Consider the following 21,722-nt stretch of genomic DNA (forward strand, 5'->3'; position numbering starts at 1 on the left):
TTTATGCATGAAAAAATACTGGGAGAAAAATACCATATGCTAATAGTGTTTAATTTTCAGTAGTAGGATTAAGAGTAATTTTAGTTTCTTAACATTTTCTTGGTATATTTCCTGAGTTTTTTGATGAGTATGTACTATCTCTAAAGTCAGAAAAGAATTATTGAAGAAAAGTGAGCTATGTAGTTGAACTTCGAAGGTGGAGTTTCAGCTTTAAAACGCTTAAAAGATAGATTTAAGTCAAAGAGAATAGAAAGTGGTGTGCATTTTGATGTTTATTTTGTAGAAGAAATCTGTTTCTAGTCTACTTGGGGAGCATTTAGGATTATCCCAGGTAGTGAGTGATGCTCTGCCTATGGTATCTCTTTTACTTCTTACTATGAGCCTGAGACATAGTTACTATTAGTACCGTCATTCTACAGATGTGCAAATCCTTCAAGACATTAAGGAATTTGACCAAGTTAATAGAGCCAGAATGTGGTGGAATTAGGATTTGAACTGGAGTTTGTTTGCAAAGCCAGTAATTAGGAACATATTGTTGAGTGGCTGAAATATAATCAGATCTGTAAAGTATTCCTATGGCAAAATGTAGTTAACAATCTTGTCTTCTCCATACCTGATGGCTTGAGAAAGATCAGGATTGAGACTTTGCATTTGGCTTGTGAATGGTCCAGGTGTGAGGTCCACTTTTGTAGCTTACTCATATCAAGTAATTGACAGGGGTCTGAAAGGAGTGAGAGTGGTCTAAAGAAAGCATAGCAAGCAAGAGAGTAAATAGAAATATTGTAAGAGTGGTAGAGTTTGCCCTGTACCAATGTTTTCATGCCCACACTATACCTCCCCTTGTTACCTCCATATTCCAAACCAGCTTGCACAGAGATGCTGTTTTGTATTCTGAAACACCTCTTTCCCCTCTTCACTTCCATCTACAGAAACCTGAAGACCCTCTTTATAAATTAGAAACAGACAAAACTGCTTAATGCAGCCCCCGAGGTCTTCCTTTTACTCCCTCCTGATTTTTAGTTTTCAAGTGAGGTTTATCTCATTTTCCCCCCAATTAGCACTCTCAACAATAGCTAAAACATGGAAAGAGCCTAAGTGTCCATCAACGGATGAATGGATCAAGAAGATGTGGTTTATCTATACCATGGAATACTACATGGCAATGAGAAACAATGAAATCTGGCCATGTGTAGCAACATGGATGGACCTTGAGGGTGTTATGCTGAGCGAAATAAGTCAGGCAGAGAAGGACAAATATCATATGTTTGCACGTATAGGAGGATTAGGGGGAACTTAACTGAGGACCATGGGGGAGAAGAAGGGGGGAAATGGTGGGGGAAAGGGAGAGAGGCAAACCATGAGAGACTCTTGAATGTTGAGAAACAAACTGAGAACTGATGGATGTGGGGGGGAGGGGGGATGGGCAGGAGGAGGGCACTTGTGGGGATGAGCACTGGGTGTTATATGGAAACCAATTTGACAATAAACTATTTGTAAAGAAAAATAAAAAATAAAAATATCTAACACCCAAAAATATATATATAAAAAAAGAAAACTAATAAAATACAGAAAAATAGAAAGTAGGGAAAAAACGTGTTCCTAAAATCTTTCACCAAAGAGTTTTAGATGTTTAGTTTTAGACATTTGGTTTTCACTTAGGGTTTTTGTGTTACCTTCAAGTGTTGTTGAGTTTATATTTTTCCATATCTATGTCACCTTTCCATGCTCATCTCTAACCCTGCACTCCACACAGATTGGCTCACAGCATATGCACCGCCTCCTGGTAGGTGTAGGTCATATGTGTCCCTGGATCTTTAATTTTAGTCACTGTCCCACATGAAATGCTGCTCCCACCCTCACGCTTTCATTCACCTATGCCTCTGTGAAGCCTTCTCTACCCATTTATGCCACTTACATGAATTTATATAGCTTCTCTCTGACCCTCAATCATATTTTGTCTTGTGTACTGGATCTTTCCTGTGTGTATTTCGTGTCTTTCCACCCAGATTCCTAGGATGGGGTTCTGAGGGTCTCTGAAAAGTCTCTTGGAGAGCAGACCACCTCCAGAATAGGCACATTCATCAAATGAGTATGAAAAAAGTAAACATCTTTTTGGAGGGGCAAAGAGAGAAGGAGAGAAGAAAATCCCAAGCAGGCTCTGCACTGTCAGCTCGGAGCCCAAGGAAGGGCTTGAACTCACGAACTCTGAGATCATGACCTGAGCCCAAATCAAGAGTTGGAGGCTTAACCGACCCAGGTGCCCCATGAGTAAACAGTTTTAGTGGCCTAAGCTCATAGCGTATATTTATTGCTGTATATAAGAGAACAATTTAAGAGTCCTAATTCTAGTATGTAACTTTTGAAAAATTCTTTCATTGGTAGGTGCAGGACGATTTCCTTAGAAACTGGAGCTCAGAATATTCAGATGTGTGTCACCATGCTCCAGTTATCTTTCACTGCCAAGCAGTTGGTCCAGATGCTTAGCTTCCCACTGGCCTATGGACTCTTCCAGCTGTTGGATGGATTTCTCATTGTTGCAGGTGAGTAGAGCCTCCAATGGGGAGATGTGATTGAAAATTGTCAACCCAAGCCACAAACTTCTTTTTCTACCTGAACATACATGTACTATGCTTGTGATAGATACATTTTTAGCCCAGCATTTCTGGGGAAAATAGAGTGCACAAACAAGACCCTTTGCTTTCACAGCAAAATATCAAACACATGTGATGGGAGTTTATAATTATAAACCAACATGCTTCATAAAAGACAATGCACTGTTAGAACTTAGATTCTAGGACTTGATAAGTCTCCATGAGCAATAATTTATCTTCAACATGACATTTGTTCTATTTCATCAAGAGCCATGAGGTCTTCCAAATGCCAAGTTATTTCACAATGCTTCTCTGACTAAGAATTGTACTGAATGGCTGTGAAATATTTTTTAACTATGAAATATAATACATACACAGATATTGAAATACATATTTGTTTACATGCATATCATATATACCTATCCATATAGCCAAATATACATCATTTTAGAGTCAGTCATTGGATAGGTTCACAGAAAGTCAATTAAAAAAGACATGGATATATACATACACACATATATTTTAATCTTGGGCCATTGTAAATTTTCACTGTTACCAGGGAACAGTTCTGCGTAAGACTGAATAATTACTGGTATAACTGATTATCTACTGATTGCTAATATAACAGTCAACATAAGGAATATTTGGGGTTGAATTTTATCAGAAAATAAGAGAAATCTTAGCAGGATAAATCTCCCTGGTCGCAGATGCAAGTTTTAATTTATTCTCCTTGGTGAGATTATGAAGGGAGGAACACATCTGACTCATTCCCAGGTATCTTCTAGCACCCAGGAGAGCACCTGACTCACTGGAAGCATTCCATAGGTGTTGCTGACTGACTGACTGACTGACTGACTGAATGGAGGAGCCATCAGTGACCTGATGAATATTTCAATCACAAATGGTCCATTCTAGATAAAAATAGCCATTGTGATATATCAAATTATTTTCTTCCATAGATTCCTCTTTTTTAAATTGAGGTATAATTGACGTACAACATTATATTAGTTTCAGGTATACCACATAATGATTCATATTTGTATATATTGTGAAATGATCACCACAGTAAGTCCATTTAACACCTGCCCCATACCTAGAGGTTTTTCTCCCCTTGTGATGAGAACTTGTAAGATGTACTCTCTCAGCAATTTTCAACTATACAATACAGTGTTATCAACTATAGTCACATGACTTATGTATTTTATAACTGGAAGTTTTTACCTTTTGACTCCCTTCACTGATATCCCTCACCCTGCTACCTCCCACCCCTGCCTCTGGTAACCACATATCTATTCTCTATCTCCATGAGCTTGGTTTTGCCATGCTGTATTTCCATTTTTGTTTGTCTCAGGAATTTTAAATTTTTTTTTTTAATGTTTTTTATTTATTTCTAGGAGAGAGAGAGACAGCGTGAGCAGGGGAGGGTCAGAGAGAGAGGGAGTCACAGACTGAAACAGGCTCCAGGCTCCGAGCTGGCAGCCAGCACAGAGCCCGACGCGGGGCTCGAACCCACGAACCGCGAGATCATGACCCGAGCGAAAGTCGGATGCTCAATCGACTAAGCCACCCGGGTGCCCCTGTCTCAGGAATTTTATTTCACTTCTGATTTCTTTGTTGACCCATTGGTTGTTCAGTAGCAGCCTGTTTAGTGTTCACATATTTGTGAATTTTCCAGTCTTCTTCTGGTAGTTAATTACTAGTTTCATACCAGTGTGGTCAGAAAAGATGCTAGATATGATTTCAGTCTTCTAAAATTTGTTAAGACTTGTTTTGTGGCCTAACATATGATCTATCCTGGGGACTGTTCCATGTACTCTTGAAAATATGTATTCTGTTGCTTTTGGATGGTATGTTCTGTATATATCTGTTGACATCATCTGGTCTAATGTGTCATTTAAGGCCAATGTTTTCTTATTTGATTTTTTGTCTGGACATTCTATCCATTTATGTGAATGGGTGTCAAAGTCCCACATTATTATTATATTGTTGATAATTTCTCTCTTTCAGTCTGTTAATATTTGCTTTATATACTTAAGTGCTCCTATGTTGTGTGTGTATATATTTATAAATGTTATCTTCTCTTGTTGGATTGACTCCTTTGTCATTATGTAATGTCCTTGTCTCTCTTTATAGTTGTTGTTTTAAAGTCTATTTTGTCTGATATGAGTATAGGTACCTCACCTTTCTTCTGTTTTCCATTTGCATGAAACATCTTTCTCCATCCTTTCACTTTCATTCTGTTTGTGTCCTCACATCTGAAGTGAGTCTCTTGTAGGCAGCATAGCGATGGGTCCTGTTTTTTTATAGTTTTAAAAAATGTTTATTTATTTGTTTTTAATGTTTATTTATTTATTAAAAAATTTTAAATTGTTTATTTATCATTGAAAGACAGAGAGGGACAGAGCATGATCATGGGAGGGGCAGAGAGGGAGACACAGAATCTGAAGCAGGCTCCAGGCTCTGAGCTGTCAGCACAGAGCCTGATATGGGGCTCCAACTCGCAGATCGTGAGATCATGACCTGAGCTTAAGTTGGATGCTCAACCGACTGAGCCACCCAGGCGCCCCTAGTCCATTTACATTTAAAGTAACTACTGATAAGTACGTACTTATTGACATTCATTGTTTTCTGGCTGTTTTGTAGTTCTTCTCTGTTCCTTTCTTCTCTTGTTCTCTTCCTCTGTGGCTTGATGGCTTTCTTCAGTGGTGTGCTTAGACTCCTTTCTCATCTTTTGTGCATCTACTAAAGGTTTCTTCTTTGTGGTTACCATGAGGCTTACATCTAACAACTTGTATTTATAATAGTCTAGGGATGCCTGAGTGGCTCAGTCGGTTAACCATCCTACTTTGGCTCAGGTCATGATCTTGCTGTTCATGAGTTCAAGCCCCATGTTGGGCTCTGTGCTGACAGCTCAAAGCCTGGAGCCTGCTTCAGATTCTGTGTCTCCCTCTCTCTCTGCCCCTCTCCTGCTTGTGCTCTGTCTCTCTCTCTCTCTTTCAAAAATAAATGTTAGAAAAACCCTGCAAATAATCTATTTTAAGTTGATAACAACCTAAGTTTGAACACATTCTAAGGCCCTACATTTTTGCTTCCCTTCATGTTTTGTTTTTGATGTCACATTTTTCATTTTTACATTTTACATTTTGTATATTTCTTAACTAATTATGGTAGCTATAATTATTTTTACTACTTTTGTCTTTTAACCTTCATATTAGCTTTATAAGTGATTAATCCATTACCTTTCTATATACTTACCTTTACCAGTGAGATTTATACTTTCATATATATATTTTTTGTTATTAGTTAGCACCCTATCTTTTCATCTTAAAAAAGCCCCTTTAACATTACTCGTACATGTTGATGAACTCCTTTAAGCTTTTGCTTCTCTGGGAAATTCTTTACTTCACCTCTGCTTCTGAATGGTAAGTTTGCTGAGTTGAGTGTTCCTGGTTGGAAGTTTTTTTCTTTCAGCACTTTGAATGTATGATGCCACTCTTTCTGGTCTGCAAAGTTTCTGCTGAAAAATGTGCCAGTAGCTTTATGGGGTTTCCTCTGTGTGTAACAAGTCATTCTCTCTTGCTGCTGTTATGATTCTCTCCTTGTCTTTAACTTTTGACATTTTAATTATAATGTGTCTTGGTATGGCTTTCTCTGAGTTTGTCTTATTTGAAATTATCTTCCTGGACCTGGATGCCTGTATCTCTTCCTGCCCCTCAGTCTGATGCTATAAAATGAAGAAATGAATCTCTTCCACATTAAGTTCGGGGCACTTTTCCAAGGGCTGCTTCTGGGCTGGGCCCTGGGGTGGGTGAGTCAGCTTGCGGTTCCTCCTTTCAATGCAGCGCTGTGTCTCATGGGTACCAGGCCTGTTGGTCTTAAAAGCCAGATGTTTTGGGAGCTCATCTATCAGGTGCCTGTCTTAAAAATTGGGGTACCTGATCTTGGGTAAGAATCCTTTGCTCCTGAGGAAGAAGCTCCATGTTTTGAGTTCTCTCCTGATTTGGGTGGCCCTGTCTGGGGTGGCATTTCTGACAAGATGGTAACTTGTCCTTTCCTACTCACTCCCATGTGGTTCCCTCTCATTCGTCTGATGCAGTGGGGTTGTTTTGACAGTTTTTTGGTTCTTTCCCAGAGGAATTTAGTATGTCTGTGGGGGGAGGCAAGTTCAGGATCTACTTATGTTGCCTTCTTGAACCACAATTGCCTGTTTCTCTTTTCCTTTCTTTTTCTTCTTTTTCCTGCATATTTTCACATACATGGCCCAAAGCAAACACAGCCCCAAAGTGTTGACAAGTATACAATATCACTACCTTACGGTTTTTGTTAAGGTGAGTTTTTAATACTATTTTTTAACACCTAGCATACAAGATGTACAAGCGGAGATTGAAGAATGAACACAGAAAAAAGAACACAGGATGTAAAGAAGGCTGCCATAACAAGAAATCCACTTCTCCCAAAGAGACCAGTGCTTTTTTGGAGGTGAATGAAGAAGTTGCCATAACTTCTGGGCCATCAGTGCCGATGGATCTGCACACAGCCCTTGAACCAAGTGGCCACATCTCTTCTTGTACCTTGTAAGGGTTGCTGGCCTGACTGGGTCTCCATCTTCCTCAACGGCCAGTAAAAGTGCAGAGCTGATGTGTGGATCTCATTGGCAGGGACTGTGGGAATATTTGGATATTTATATTTTCCTGTGGTTTGTGAACTGTCCTAGGATCCATTTTTGAGAATGTTTTCTGCCTATTTCAGGGAATTCTTTTGGGGGTTTGCACAATATATTTACTAGCTGCCATATGTGTTCTTGTCTTCCCATGTAGTGAAGAGTAATGCTGTCATGCAAAGTCATCCTGGATCTTAACTTCCTGAGACTTAGGACTCTGTAGAGGAGATGTCACCTCCTACTGCAGGGAAAGAACAGAGTCTGGACCCACTTGACTTTTGGATTTGGGACAGGTTCTTTGGAGCATTGGGGAGGGAGCATACAGTTCCCATAAAAAAATGAGGCCATTTCTCAAGTAATAATATTTTTTTTAGGGCTTGGAAATCTTTTTGGATTTTAGATGTAATACAAGTTTAGGGGGAATATAACGACCGCTTGTGGTAAAATATGAATGCCCCATATTTTCACTCCCTAATGATAGGCACAATGTATAAACACTTTCTGTGTATATATCACTTTAAGAAACATTCCCTATATTGAGATCATTCCATAATTGTACTGTTTCATAAGTCTCTTAATGACGTGTTATGGAGCATCTTTCCATGTCAGTCTTTGTTGACCTACCTCATTCTTTAGAACCATGGCTTCATGGACATATTCCATTGCATAGAAGTACTGTAATTTATTTAATGATTCCTTCTTTGTGGACATTCAGATAGCTTTCAACGCACTGGTGATTAATTTTAATGCTGCTACGAACACCCATACTGTCGTGCGAGCGTTTCTGGAGAATCAGTTCCTATGAGTTGAACTGCCAGGCCAAGTGCACAGTAAGAGGCTGGTCAGGCTGCTCCCTGGTGATGTAAGTGGTAACTGGATGGGCCTGGCTTCCCATGGTTTACCAGTCTAAAGAACGATCAGTTCCAATTTGTGAAAATATCTCATTTATTTATTTATTTTTAAAAAATTTTTATTTATTTCTAGGAGAGAGAGAGACAGTGTGAGCAGGGGAGGGTCAGAGAGAGAGGGAGTCACAGACTGAAACAGGCTCCAGGCTCTGAGCTAGCAGTCAGCACAGAGCCCGACGTGGGGCTCGAACCCACGAACCGCGAGATCATGACCTAAGCGAAAGTCCGACGCTCAACCGACTAAGCCACCCAGGCGCCTGAAAATATCTCATTTAAAATTGCATTTAAAAAAATGATGAGTGAAGTAGAGTATTTTTCATGATCACTTGCCTATTCACGTCCTTCACCTGCCTTTCTATTGTAATTTTTCCTTTTTGATTGATAGCATTGTAACAGCTCATGGATAGTGACACCTAGTCCTATTTTGTCAACATTTTGCCTACTTTTAATCTTTTAGCTTTTGTTTTTCTATCATTTGCTGTATAGACATTTTGTATATAGTTTTTATATATTTACCTTTTTTGTCTATTGAAAAATGTTTTTTTGACCTGAACATCTGTCAAATGTTCTATTTTTGTGTGCATTGTAAATTATGATAGTATTTCTTTTTGAGAATGTATTTAGCCCCTTTGCAAGGTGTTCTCTTTGGGAGTTTGTACCTATATTTACCATCTGCTGTGTGTGCTCTCCAGGAGTAGGTAAAACCCTTCCTCCTGTATTCTGACATTATTAAAAATATCTCCCGTATATTTTTCTATTATTTGTATGGGCTAAACATGTTTATTCCATTTTGAATTTACGTTTTTGTATGGTGTGTTAAGAATCTACAGTTTTTATGGCTAATTAACAGCTCCAACATCATATATTAAACCATTCATCTTTTCTCTACTGACTTGAAATGTCACCTTTCTCACATAATTTCCTATATAATGTGTTTTTGTTGGGACTCTATTTAGTTCCGTGTTTCTCTGTCCTTATTTGCAAGTTTTGAAATGTGTGAGAAAGTGTTTTTCCTGAGATTTAGTGCTTTGCAATTTTATTTTGTAAGTATTCCCAAGAATCTATGGGTTAATATAATGATAATGATTGGGGCACCTGGGTGACTCAGTTGGTTAAGCAACTGACTTTGGCTCAGGCATAATCTTACAGCTCAGGAGTTCAAGCTCCATGTTGGGCTGTGTACGGATAGCTCAGAGCCTGGAGCCTGCCTTGGAACCTGTGTTCTCTTCTCTCTCTGCCTCTCCCCTGCTTGTTTTCTCTCTCTCTCCCAAAAATAAATAAAGATTAAAAATTTTTAAAAAATATAATAATGATTATTAAGGTATTCTCACGACAATTAAGAACACCTTTGTGGTAGAACAGAAAGAGCCTCATTAAGTGTCACAGGTATATTTGTATGGAAAACAACTATGCAGAGTGTGTCATGTTTGTTAATTCTCAACTGCTGCTTTACTACTTGAAGATTTCCATTTATCCACCTGATACATGTTTAGGTGTTGAGAAGCTAGTCTGTGCTGAGTACAGGCACATGGACCATGTGGCAGTAACGAGGCAGGGAGGTTTCCTGCTGGCACGTGTCATACGCTAGTGGGACTAGATTCCTGCAATGAACACAGTCCCCCCAGTGGAGTTGGGCATCAACAGAGATTCCCAATCCTAAAATGAGCATTAACATGAATTTTAAAGAAACCACAGACAATGAATTTGTAAATCTTTTCTCTACCTAGTCACCTAACACAAAGAGGTGAAATCCAACGCTCTGTTCTGAAAGCATTAAGTGCGTGGTCAGTATTCACCACAGTCAGGACTGGTCTGGGGAGAAGACCACCAAAAGCCATCACTTAAGACAGACACGAAACAAATCAATGTAAAGGTTTGAAAGTAGCCCCGTCAGAAGACTGCCATCTCCAGAGACATGTTGCTGAGAACTGGAAACGGTAAAGTTGTCCCGGAGGCTTCATGTTATCTTTAGTATGAAGAATGTAACTTAAAAAAAAAAAGGCTCAAACTGAATAAATTGTATTTTAACTGATTTATTTAACTGATTTAAATAATTATGGGTTCATGAAGGCGGTGCCTGTGTGAAGCTCAAAAGTGGGACCAGAGAACTAATGTCAAGCGGAATTAGTCCAGCTCCATGTTCTGAAAAAAGCCACTGGATACTTGAGGCAACATAGCACAGTGGGAAGAACCTGGCTTTGCCAGGGCCACTTGCTGTATCCCGCTTAAAGAGCTAGGATGTCTTGGAGTAGTGGGTTGAAGTCAGGCCAACTTAGAATTGAATTTCAGCTCTGCTATTTGGGCAACATTGGGCCCGTGACGGTCCCTCTGAACTTTAGTCTCCTCTTTTAAAAAGGGTGATAACATTTGACCCTAAACACCCTGAAAACACCTGGTAAAATGCATGGGAAGTGCTCAGTGAGTGTCGTGAACCTTTTCCTTCCTGTGTGGTCATAGTTCATCCTCGAATACAATGGGTAGTTCGGCCTAACCAGTTCAATGAGTCATTTTAGCTTCTAAGCAACCTTCTGACCAGCCTTTGTGTGCACTTTGCCCACCCTGAGGAGCCTAACCCAAATGATCACTCATTCTGGACAGAGCTAAACAACTGGCAACATGGCTTATCAGCAGGCATCCTGAGATTTGCTTAGCGTGACCTCTAGAATATACTGAATTTTGTGTGAATGGGTACGTTTTTCCCCATGAAGCTGAAGACTACTTTAAAAAAATGTTTATTGGGGCACCTGGGTGGCTCAGTTGGTTAACTTTGGCTCAGATCATGATCTCACAGTTTATGGGTTTGAGCTTTGCATCAGGCTTTGTGCTGACAGCTCGGAGCCTGGAGCCTGCTTCAGATTCTGTGTCTTCCTTTCTCTCTTTGCGCCTCCCCGGCTCGTACTCTGTCTCTAGAATGAATAAAGGTTAAAAAAAAAAAATAAAAATAAGATACTATGTCTTTAAAAATGTTATTTATTTATTGATGGGGAGGAGCAGAGAGAGAGAATCACAAGCAGGCTGCCTGCTGTCAATGCAGAACTCAATGCAGGGCTTGATCCCACAGACTATGAGATCATGACCTGAGCTGAAATCAAGTCAGATGTTTAACCAACTGAACCACCCAGGCGCCCCTGAAGATTACTTTCAAATACTTCCGGTCTGTGAAATTTCAATCAGATGCCTCTGGGTTCTGGAAGATCTTCGATCAACACTGTGTTAGCTACTAAGGAATGGTGGAAACTGGCAGGACTGGAAAGGCACATGCTGCTGCCTTAAAGCTATTGTTTCCTTTGCCTTTATTAACAGAACCAAGATTTTGGTCAGGGCAGCAGTAAGACTAGCTAAAAATAACTTTCTTGAAGTTAGAGATGGCTATGTGACACAGTTCTTGCTAATAAGATAGGAGTGAAGTCTGCTTGTGATTCCTAGACAATGTTCCTTTCTTGCTGTAGCACTGATTGACTTTCTCCTTGTCAACAGTATTTCCTTCCTGGAATATGGATGTAATAGCTGCCGCTGAAGCAGCCATTTCCAGACAGTGAAGGAAAGGTCAGGATAATTATATATCTGTTGGCATTCTTAAACTGTAGGATCAATTCCAGCAACTGGCTACTTTTGAATTTTTAAATTTAATTTTTAATGTTTATTTATTTTGAGAGAGACAGAAAGAGAAGCAAGGGAGGGGCAGAGAATCTCAAGCAGGCTCTGCGCTGTCAGCATGAAGCCCAATGTGGGGCTTGAATTCATGAATTGTAAGGTCATGATGTGAGCTGAAACCAAAAATCAGACACTCAGTTGACAGAGTCATCCAGGCACCCCTTGAATTTGTTTTCTTAAGGAAAGAAATCTCTGATTTATAGAAGCTTGTTTGGCTAGCTTTTGACAACTTGTAGTCAAATGCAATTCCAAGTTAATATGTTACATTTGCACTGCCATTTATGTTGGCTTTAAAATATTATGCAGGTCAATGCATAATTTGTTACATTTATCTCCACCATAACAAAGAACCTCAAATATTTCTGAATTATGTAAAATGGAAACATATTCTCTGTCTCCCATCCAAGTACTAACCAGGCTCCACCCTGCTTAGCTTCCAAGATCAGACAAGATCGGGCACGCTCAGGATGGTATGGCCATAGACTCACTGTCAAGGTATCTATCACCAGAGGAAAGCATTGGTGAACTGTTCTTTTAATTTCTTGAATCTATCAGATTGCATTTAGACAACTAGTCATTAAAGTTTTACATTTATTTATTTTTGAGAGACAGAAGGAGATAGAGCACAAGTGGGGGAGGGGCAGGGAGAGCAGGAGACCCAGAATCCGAAACAGGATCCAGGCTCTGAACTGTCAGCACAGAGCCTGATGCAGGGCTCGAACTCACAAACTGTGAGATCGTGACCTGAACTAAAGTTGGACCTTAACTGACTGAGCCACCCAGGCACCCTGATAACTAGTCATTTTAAAAGCAAGAAATCTAGCAGGCTATTTGGAACCATAGATGTGAACACCTGAATTTTCTCAACAGCCATTTTTCTCCTTTGAACATAATTCAGAAATACTTTTATTAATGACATTTACTGAAGTTTTGATTTGGGGATAAATGCTTTTTTTTTTTCTGTTTATTCATTCTGAGAGACAGCACAAGTAGGGGAGGGGCAAAGAGAGGGGGAGAGAGAGAATCCCAAGCAGGCTCCACGCTGCCAGCACAGAGCCTGATGTGGGGCTCAAACCCACAAAGCCGTGAGATGATGACCTGAGCTGAAACCAAAAGTCAGAAGTTTAACCGATGGAGCCACCCAGGTACCCCAGATAAATGCTGTTTCCAATCTAGCAATGCTTAACACTATACTTAAAATACCATTCTTTTTAAAAAAAGTTTAGTTTTTCTTCTTTTAGAGAGAGAAGGAGAGTACAAGAACAGAGGAGGGACAAAGACAGAGGGGAGAATCTTAAGCAGGCTCTGTGCTCAGCACATAGTCTGATATAGGGATTAATCTCAATACCCTGGGATCACGACGGGAGCTGAAATCAAGAATTGGATGCTTAACCGAGTCACCCAGGCACCCCAAGATACCATTCTCTGACAACATACTACTTTAGTTTTATTAACAGATTCTGTCACAATTTGTGCTTCCCCTTCTGTAGCATAGAGTTATCATGGGGAACGGCTGTTTGGCCAATTGTTTCCGAGCTCCCTTGTGCTCAGGGGCAGCGTTTGGCCAATTCTTGCCGATGGAATGAGTGGCAATGATGGGCTTTGCTTCTAGGCCTGCCCAGCTCATAAAGTCCCACATAGGTGTCCTCTATATAGAGCTCCTTCCCCTTTCTGGCTGGGGGAATGGAGACAATTCCCAGGATGACCTTGGAAGTTGTGTGTTGACTACAGAACCTCCATCAGCCTGGATTCCTGAACACTGGCGAAAACTATCTTGTGTAGCTGTTCACCTGCCCAGAACAGTTAGGTAAATGAGAAGCAAGCTTCTATTATGAGCCATTATGTTCTGGTGTATATTTCATATTACTTGGCTATCTAATGTGTGTTAAGAGCCAAGCTGTGTTTATTCATTCGATGTCTGAGTGCCTCCGTGTGTCACTCTGGCTCTGTGGCCTTGCCATGCTTCCTAACCAGAGTGGCCCTAGCAAAGGTCTTCTTCCATTCTGTGGCAGCGGAGCCAGGTCCCAGATGAAGGCAGTACATGTTTACTATAATGAAGTTTCCATTCAGGGCTTGGAAACTGAAACCATATTTTCTTGCCACAGTTTCCATTTCCTAGCTACATTCTTTCCAGAAAAGGATCCTTCTTCAGCTTTCTGCTCTCCCATCTCTGTTGACTTCAGATGACAGCTAATCATCTCCAGCTGTACTGGCTCCCAGAGCCCTGCTGGCCTGGTTTCCTGTGCTTATGACAGGAAAACAAGGCCCCAGGATTCCAGCTCACTCAGAATAGAGGTTTCCAAATATCTTTTAAAGCAATAGAAACCCTTTTCTCCAAATGAAATCTTCAGTGACAATGCAATCTATAAAACTTTTTTTTTTTTTTTAAGTTTATTATTTTGAGGGAGAGAGAGAATCCCAAGCAGGCTCCATGTTGTTAGTGCAGAGCCTGATGCGGGGCTTGATCTCACCAACTGTGAGATCATGGTGAGATCATGACCTCAGCCTAAACCAAGAATCTGATGCTCAACTGACTGAGCCACCCAGGCGCCCCTATAAAAACTGCTCTGATTGAGGTAGGAATGGTGGCAGTCATGCTTCTGTTGCCAGATTAGTAACTACTTCTGACCAGGTGGGGAGTCAACTGTATCACTGTGGGACTCTGTGCAGCTCCTGATGTCTTCTGCCCTCAAACAGCCTCAGATGCTCAGGATTAGTTTCCATCCGATCGTTGCACTTGGGTTAAGATCAGAAATTCAAGTTTACTAGTTCAGAACTGGTTGGCCCCACGAGGATGAACTGCGCAGTGCCCCAGGTTTTGAGATGGCGTCACTCATGGCTGAGTGAAAACTGCTGACAGAATTAGGGCTGAGGGATGCGCGGTCAGAACTGAGAATCAGGAGCAGGCTCTTTGAGGCAGATCTCTTTCCCTTCAGGCAGAACCAAATATAACCTCCCAGGAAATGTGATATTGTTTTCCTTGATTACCCCTTGTCAGCTTGGATATTCTGAGTTTTACCACAATTAGAACTTGAAAGTATTCTGATTGATGTATGAGGCTCAGTAGGCTGGCACCACTCACAGGGAGGCGGAAGGAAGGGAGACTGAAATGTCTCAGCTACTGTCGGTCGGGATGTGACCCTCACGTCAGACCCTGATGAAGATCTAGCAGGATTTCTAATACCCCTCTTGGTCCCTGTGGCCGGCACGACTGGGGCCACGTGGGGAGATGGGAAGTTGGGGTCCGGAAGTTCGTGTCTCCCCAGTGAAAATGTTGAATTCGTCTGCACCCACTTTGGCTTGCTCATATTTTTAAGATGTCTTTTTATTTACAGAGTGAGATGAAGCATAACAGATAATGCAGTTACAAATGTACTCCGTTTTCATGAAAAAGTATATAAATATATTACAGGAAATTCTATATAGTAAACATTAGAAACTGATACAGTAAACATTTGCTACGTTTTTCTATTCCAATATTACTGTCATTTAAAGCTTAAATACTGGTTTCAAGTATCCCCTATAAAATAACTCTATTAAAATACTGGAAAAGAATTTTGCTATAAACAAGATTGGTGCATTAAAAATAGACTCGGTGTGTCCCTGTAACAATGTTAACTATAATCAAATGCTGCCTTAATAATCCCTAAGATCTGCATTGTTCAGTTAGTGTTTAAAATTTTTAAATTATCATCACAGGTTAAAAGTAGCTGTAAAAATACAGCATTTCACCATTATTTGTTGTTATGAAGAATGCCCCTCTAAGGTAGAGGAGAATAAATGTAATAATATTGTACGGACTTGCTGCCCTGTGATCATTATCTTAACCAGAGAGCGGGAATATCTGTTGGACATTGGGAGAGAGATGAAGAAGCATCCAGAAGGCTGTTCTTTTCATGTTATTTCAGAAGCTGTGGCTGTTCTTTTTGCTCTTCTTTCACTTGAAGACGTGTCAGCACATAGAGGATGACTTGATAGCAGAAAATATATTGATCCTATGGCCAAAAAAAAAAAAGACTCTAGATTTATAATGTGAAATATACATTACACATAATATATATGTGTATATATATATATGTATATAAATATAATGAGTAATTTTGGAAATATGGAGAATTTTGTTATAATTACTGTAAGACGCAGGATATAGAAATGTGCAGTATCATTAAAATTATAAGAAACTGAAACCAGATTGACAAAATGAGGAGGGGAAAAGCCTTGGGGGCGGGTGGGTGGAATATCCCAGATCCTAACTGAAATGGTCTGTGGTAGGCCACTTTTATTTTTTGTGCTTTGGTAATATTTATGATTTGTTTTTATAATGGAAAAATAAACTTCCAACAAAATTTCCTCCAGAGTTTATTGAACTCATCTTGATGTCCTGAAATGTCAAAACCCAAGAAGCTAAACAAAATAATTTTCTTTAAACATCTGGAACAAAAGAATATGGAAATCAAAGTCTTTTGAAAATTAACTCCTCCTTTGGTGAAATTATTCTAATTTCTAAGTTGATGGTGCAGGGATCTGAGTTTTCCTGTTAATACTTTGCAAGGAATTAATGGGTCTGAAGGTAAATAGAAAAAATTCACAATATACTAAAGGAAAGCAATACAACAATTAACTACAGTTGAATCTCATTTAAAGCAGTCATGCCTGTGCACGTGTTTAGACTCAAGAATGTAAGAACACTGCCTAAAATTTTAACAATTCTGGAGAGTAGGAATACAAGTAACCCTTTTATTTCCTTTCTGCTCATCTGTATTTGAACTTTCCCACATTTTGCACAAGTTCATTCTTGACTTTCTCTCATGCTGCAAACAACCCATTAGCAAAGCTACTTCCCATGATGCCCTCTTCCCCCTATATTCACACCACTCCAGTCTGGGCCCAAGCCTGCCACCTAATGGACCTACCTGCTTCTAACCCTGCAGCCTCCTCCCCAAATCTCGTGTTTTTTAGCACAGTAGCCAGAGAGGCCCTTTAACATGTGAGTCAGATCAGGTCAGTCTGCACCCTGTCACCATTTCCCTCAGAAGAAAGCCCAGGGCTTGGTCGTGTCACTTCCGTTTCCCATCTCAGCCACACCAGCCATGGCCGTCCTTACACACGCAAGAACTGCTCCTGCCTCAGATCTCCACACGGGCGGTTCTGTCTGCTTGAAATGCTCTCACTGTCAGATAGCCAACCGCCTAAACTGCGCTTCCCTCAGATCTTGGCTCCAGTGTCACTTTCTCAGTGCGGCCATCCTATTGAAGATACGTCTCCCAGCCTGCCCACATGCTTCCTCTTTGCCCCGCCCCATTTCTTCTCCCTATAAAGTATTTACTGCTTTCAAAGATCTTAGATAACTTACTTAGTTAATGTGCCTAATATCTGCCTTCCTCCTCACCACCCCATGAGAAGATCTTTGCTATTCTAGAAGGGATCTTTGTTTCATTCACGGATATGCTGCAAGCACCTAGAGGCATGCCTGATCCACAGCAGACACTCAGTAAATAAGTATCTGTTGAATAAGTGAATTTCCTGGGTCTAAATAACTTATACAGATCAGTATGTTCTCTTTTACCTAAAAAATGTGTATATCAGCTTAATACTTAGGGGATTTAACTTGAATTAAAATGTATATGAAGGGAAGACAGGCAAACCTTAATTATGCATTCACTCTCCCCCAAGAGCGCCTTGTCCTAGCTAAGTGACTCCGGCCCACCTGCCTTCTGGCCTTCACATCAATACTGCTGAATCCATCCCTTCTCGGGGAATTTCTGTAGCAAGAATGTTACCTTTAATATCTTTAAGTTGGAAATGGGGAAAGAATGCCACAAATTACATGCTATTTGGTACCATTCCCAATTTTTGCCCCAATACGCCCTCCTGTTCTCTGCAGTGCAGATGCTCCATTTCCTCATTTTTAAAAAAGTAAAACAAATGTATTTTTAAATTTTTTTAAACATTTATTCATTTTTGAGAGATGGAGAGAGATAGAGCATGAGTCGGGGAGGGGCAGAGAGAGCGGGAGACAGAATCTGAAGGAGGCTCCAGGCTCTGAGCTGTCAGCACAGAGCCTGATGCGGGGTTTGAATTCACAGACCAGACCATGAGATCAACCTGAACTGAAGTTGGATCCTTAACCAAGAAAAATCTGAACCAAGTTGGATCTCAACCCAAGAAAAATCAAGAGTTGGATGCTCAACCAACTAAGCCACTCAGACACTCACTTTTTCTTATTAAAAAAAATTAAAAGGCAAAAGTTAAATAAAATATCTTAGAAATATTTTCATTTTTTTCTGAATTAGTCCTCATGTTTAAAAAAAAAGTCCCTCACTACCATAGATGTTTGGTTTTAAGGAATAATGTGAAGGCCTATTAAGAAGAGAAATGGTTTGGGGCACCTGGGTGGCTCAGTTGGTTAAGCATCCGACTTTGGCTCAGGTCACGATCTCATGGTTTGTGGGTTCGAGCTCCGCATTAGGCTCTGTGCTGACAGCTAGCTCAGAGCCTAGAGCCTGTTTCGGATTCTGTATCTCCCTCTCTTTCTGATCCTCGCCTGCTCATGCTGTCTCTCTCTCTCTCTCTCTCTCAGAAATGAATTAAAAAAAAAACATTAAAAAAATTAAGAAGAGAAATGGTTTAACTAGAATTCTGTAAAGACCCAAATCTTCATTAAAACTCACCTCTGTCTGAACCATGCCGTGTCTTTGCAGCCTCATGCAGCGCACTAGGTCAGAGATGTCAAACTGCCAAAGGAAACAGGGGCCATCCATTAGAGAAAAAATATTACTGAATTTGAACCCCAAAGATTCACAGAAGAAGAACTTCTATAGATTTCTATATCTCATTCTCCTTCCCCTTATAGCAGTTTTGGGAAATTGTTCTGGACAAAATAAGTCAATGGACTGACTCTGCCATCATTTCATAATTTTATGAATTAGGGGAAAATGTTCTATTTGAAAATCCCCAGGAGAAATTCTCTTCCCTCTGGAATTTGACTAATTTCTAATATCACAATTTATTTTATTAAAGAATTTTTAAGTTTATTTATTTATTTTTGAGAGAGTGAGAGAAAGCACAAGTGAGGAAGGGGCAGAGAGAGATAGAATCTGAAACAGGCTCTGGACTCTCAGACAGAGACTGATACAGGGCTCAAACCTACAAACTGTGAGATCATGACCTGAGTTGAAATCGGATGCTTAACTGACTGAGCCACCCAGGTGCCCCAAGAATATGTCTTTTTACATTGTAAATATACTTTCTTTTGTATACATATATATATATGTATTTTAAGTAAGCTCTACACTCAATGTGAGGCTTGAACTTATGACTTCAGAAACAAGAGTTGTATGCTCTACCAACTGAATCAGCCAGGCACCCCAGTATTTCAATATTTCTATTCCTAAGTGTGATGGTGACATTGACTTTATCTTATACAAGCCTGTAGAATATAAAGAGTAAAATGCAATAGTGCATAAGGGACTATTGAGCATAGTTAAAACCAGTAAAACAAATATAAATTTGGGGCACCTGGGTGTCTCAGTCGGCTGAGCAACGGACTTCAGCTCAGGTCATGATCTCATGGATTGTGAATTCACGCCCTGTATTGGGCTCATTGCTGTCAGCCTGTCAGCACTGGGCCCGCTTCAGATCCTCTGTCTCCCTCTCTCTGCCCCTCCCCTGCTTGCGCTCTCCCAAAAAATATAAAACAACAACAACAACAAAATTCATATATAAATTTGAAGTATTATTTCTTCTTGATTATGGTCTGCTAGTTTTGAACAACATTTACCAAACTATTATTTGATGTAGTAAGAAAATTAAGGCAAATTTAGAAACCGTTAAGTAAAAAGTTCCAAGATTATAGCACACTATTAAAAATTAGATTCTACTGTTAATTCTGATCAAATGCTAGTTCAGCCTATAACTTTTTTTTTTTTTTTCAGAGAGAGACAGAGCGAACACAAGTTGGGGAAAGACAGAGGGAAAAGGAGAGAGACAGAATCATAAGTAGACTCCACACCCAGTGCAGAGCCTGACGTGGGGTTCGATCTTATGACCATGAAATCAGGACTGTGAGATCATGACCTGAGCCAAAATCAAGAGTCAGACGCTTAACATACTGAGCCACTCAAGTGCCCCTAGTTCAGTCTGTATCTCGTACTCACATCAAGATCTTGACTGATTAATCCTAAAACCACATCTATGCATATCAGGGTCCCTGAGCGTCCAATGCCAGCGCTGCAGTGTGTGATGATTGGGCCCGATCTGTGAACTTGTCTCATGTAAGAGATAAAAGTGAGCAAGTCATCTGGTTGAGAAGGTGTATCGTGGTCTGGCCAGGCAGTGAAATTCAGATGAGAAATATGTCGCGTCTCTCCTGTCTGAAAATGTACAACAAAAGAAATAGATAAAGGCATCCTGTATTGTTCACACATAAGTTTTAATTCTTTAATTCTTTAATTCTTTAATTCATGATTTGGCCCAGCTACTCTCAGACCTAACCTGTTTCTTGTGGCCACAGAGACCTCTTTGCAGTTCTNGTAAGTTTTAATTCTTTGTAATATACTGTCCTTTCAGATTTTGACTTGTCTATTGGATCAGATGAAAGGAAAGGTGAAAGAGACAAAAAGGCTGTATCGGATAACACATGGAGGGTCTTTATCAAGGAGGCTGCTAAATCTGTATTTTAAATACTGGTAAAAAACCACTTTTTGGAAATCCTGAAAGCAATTACATTTTGATATGAATAACAACGTTTTCTAAATGGTTGTTTTCCACTTTTAACTCACTCTAGATAAAAGCCAAAGTCATTGTAATGGTTTAAATGCTTTCCATGATTTGGCCCAGCTACTCTCAGACCTAACCTGTTTCTTGTGGCCACAGAGACCTCTTTGCAGTTCTTTAAAAACACTAAGGCACAGTTCAAGCTTAGGGCCTTTGCACTTGCTCTTTCTTACTGAAATTCCTCCTCCCCCATTCCTATGGCTCGGTCAACTCCTTTAGGGTTTTTTCCCCAGCACCATCATCACTAGTATTTCCTCATAAGGTCAGTGGTTTCTTTTTGTCTGTGTGCTAATTAGATCATTTAAGGAATACTGAACAATTGTGCTGGCATAAGTAATGGGTAGGTAGTATAAGTGAATGAGGTATAATCTTTAATTCTTTATAAAATCACATCAAAAACCATGAAGGAAATCCTTAGGCTATGTTAACATGCCTTCAATAGAAGCAAGTCAAACTCTAGTAGGATTACAGTTGAATGAAGGATGGTTACCTTAAAAGTCCTGTGTTCTCAGTTGCATTCTATTACAGTACATACTGGAGGAAACAGCTTGGTAGAGGTCTTAAGTTTATATTAGATACAAAATAATGGATGACATTAGTGATGCTGAAATGGGAACCCAGAAGTTGCTGGCTTTGAGTGAGGAATACACTGATGCTACCAAGGAACGCATCCAGGCCTGCATTCCAAGGAGATAAGTCTGGGGAGATGGAAGGATTTAATTCGCTTACCTGAATATCTTCCAGGGTCATTGCCCTGACTACAAAGCCCTTCAGCTGCTGCATTCTCACAAGACCCAGCCGAAGCCTGTCACTGACCATTGTCGTTTTGCCCAGGATGTTGGGCCAATAGCGCTGGCATTTGATTTTTTCCCCTTCTACTTCTTGGGTCATCATGGCTATCACTGTAGATTTTTGTTCCCAAATCATCTGCCAGAAATCTCCGACGGTTGTAGGGAGAGGTCCTTGGCAGGCAATGTAAACGAACTCTTCTTTTCCCACTGGTATCTTAATGAAGCTGGCATTGATATATCCACCGTCATCTCCCAGAGGCACTCTTGTAGCGTCATCTGTGAATTTCCCACCACAAAGCAGAGCCATCTGTACCATGCATTTTTCTTTCTTTTTTCCTCCCTC

At 40.2% G+C, this 21,722-nt stretch overlaps 2 protein-coding genes across 10 annotated transcripts in view; one reads left to right on the plus strand and one right to left on the minus strand.

Annotated features, from left to right (window-relative positions):
- Positions 1–7,229, plus strand: part of SLC10A6 (solute carrier family 10 member 6) — a 29,525-nt gene extending 22,296 nt beyond the window's left edge. The window contains exons 5-6 of the mRNA XM_077765142.1: positions 2,383–2,540; positions 6,952–7,229. Of these exons, the coding sequence (XP_077621268.1) occupies positions 2,383–2,540; positions 6,952–7,169 (376 nt within the window). The 3' untranslated portion in view covers positions 7,170–7,229. The remainder of the gene's footprint in view (positions 1–2,382; positions 2,541–6,951) is intronic.
- Positions 7,230–15,120: 7,891 nt separating this feature from the next.
- Positions 15,121–21,722, minus strand: part of PTPN13 (protein tyrosine phosphatase non-receptor type 13) — a 199,399-nt gene continuing 192,797 nt past the window's right edge. For all 9 annotated transcript variants that reach the window (XM_077765150.1, XM_077765152.1, XM_077765151.1 and 6 more), the window contains 4 exons: positions 21,318–21,655; positions 19,970–20,185; positions 18,485–18,547; positions 15,121–15,808 (listed from right to left, as the gene is read on the minus strand). In XM_077765150.1, coding sequence (XP_077621276.1) covers positions 15,713–15,808; positions 18,485–18,547; positions 19,970–20,185; positions 21,318–21,655 — 713 coding nt within the window. In that variant the 3' untranslated portion in view covers positions 15,121–15,712. The remainder of the gene's footprint in view (positions 15,809–18,484; positions 18,548–19,969; positions 20,186–21,317; positions 21,656–21,722) is intronic.

Source organism: Crocuta crocuta, unplaced genomic scaffold, assembly GCF_008692635.1.
Source record: "Crocuta crocuta isolate KB4526 unplaced genomic scaffold, BGI_CrCroc_1.0 scaffold134, whole genome shotgun sequence".
NCBI classification, from domain to species: Eukaryota; Metazoa; Chordata; class Mammalia; order Carnivora; family Hyaenidae; genus Crocuta; species Crocuta crocuta.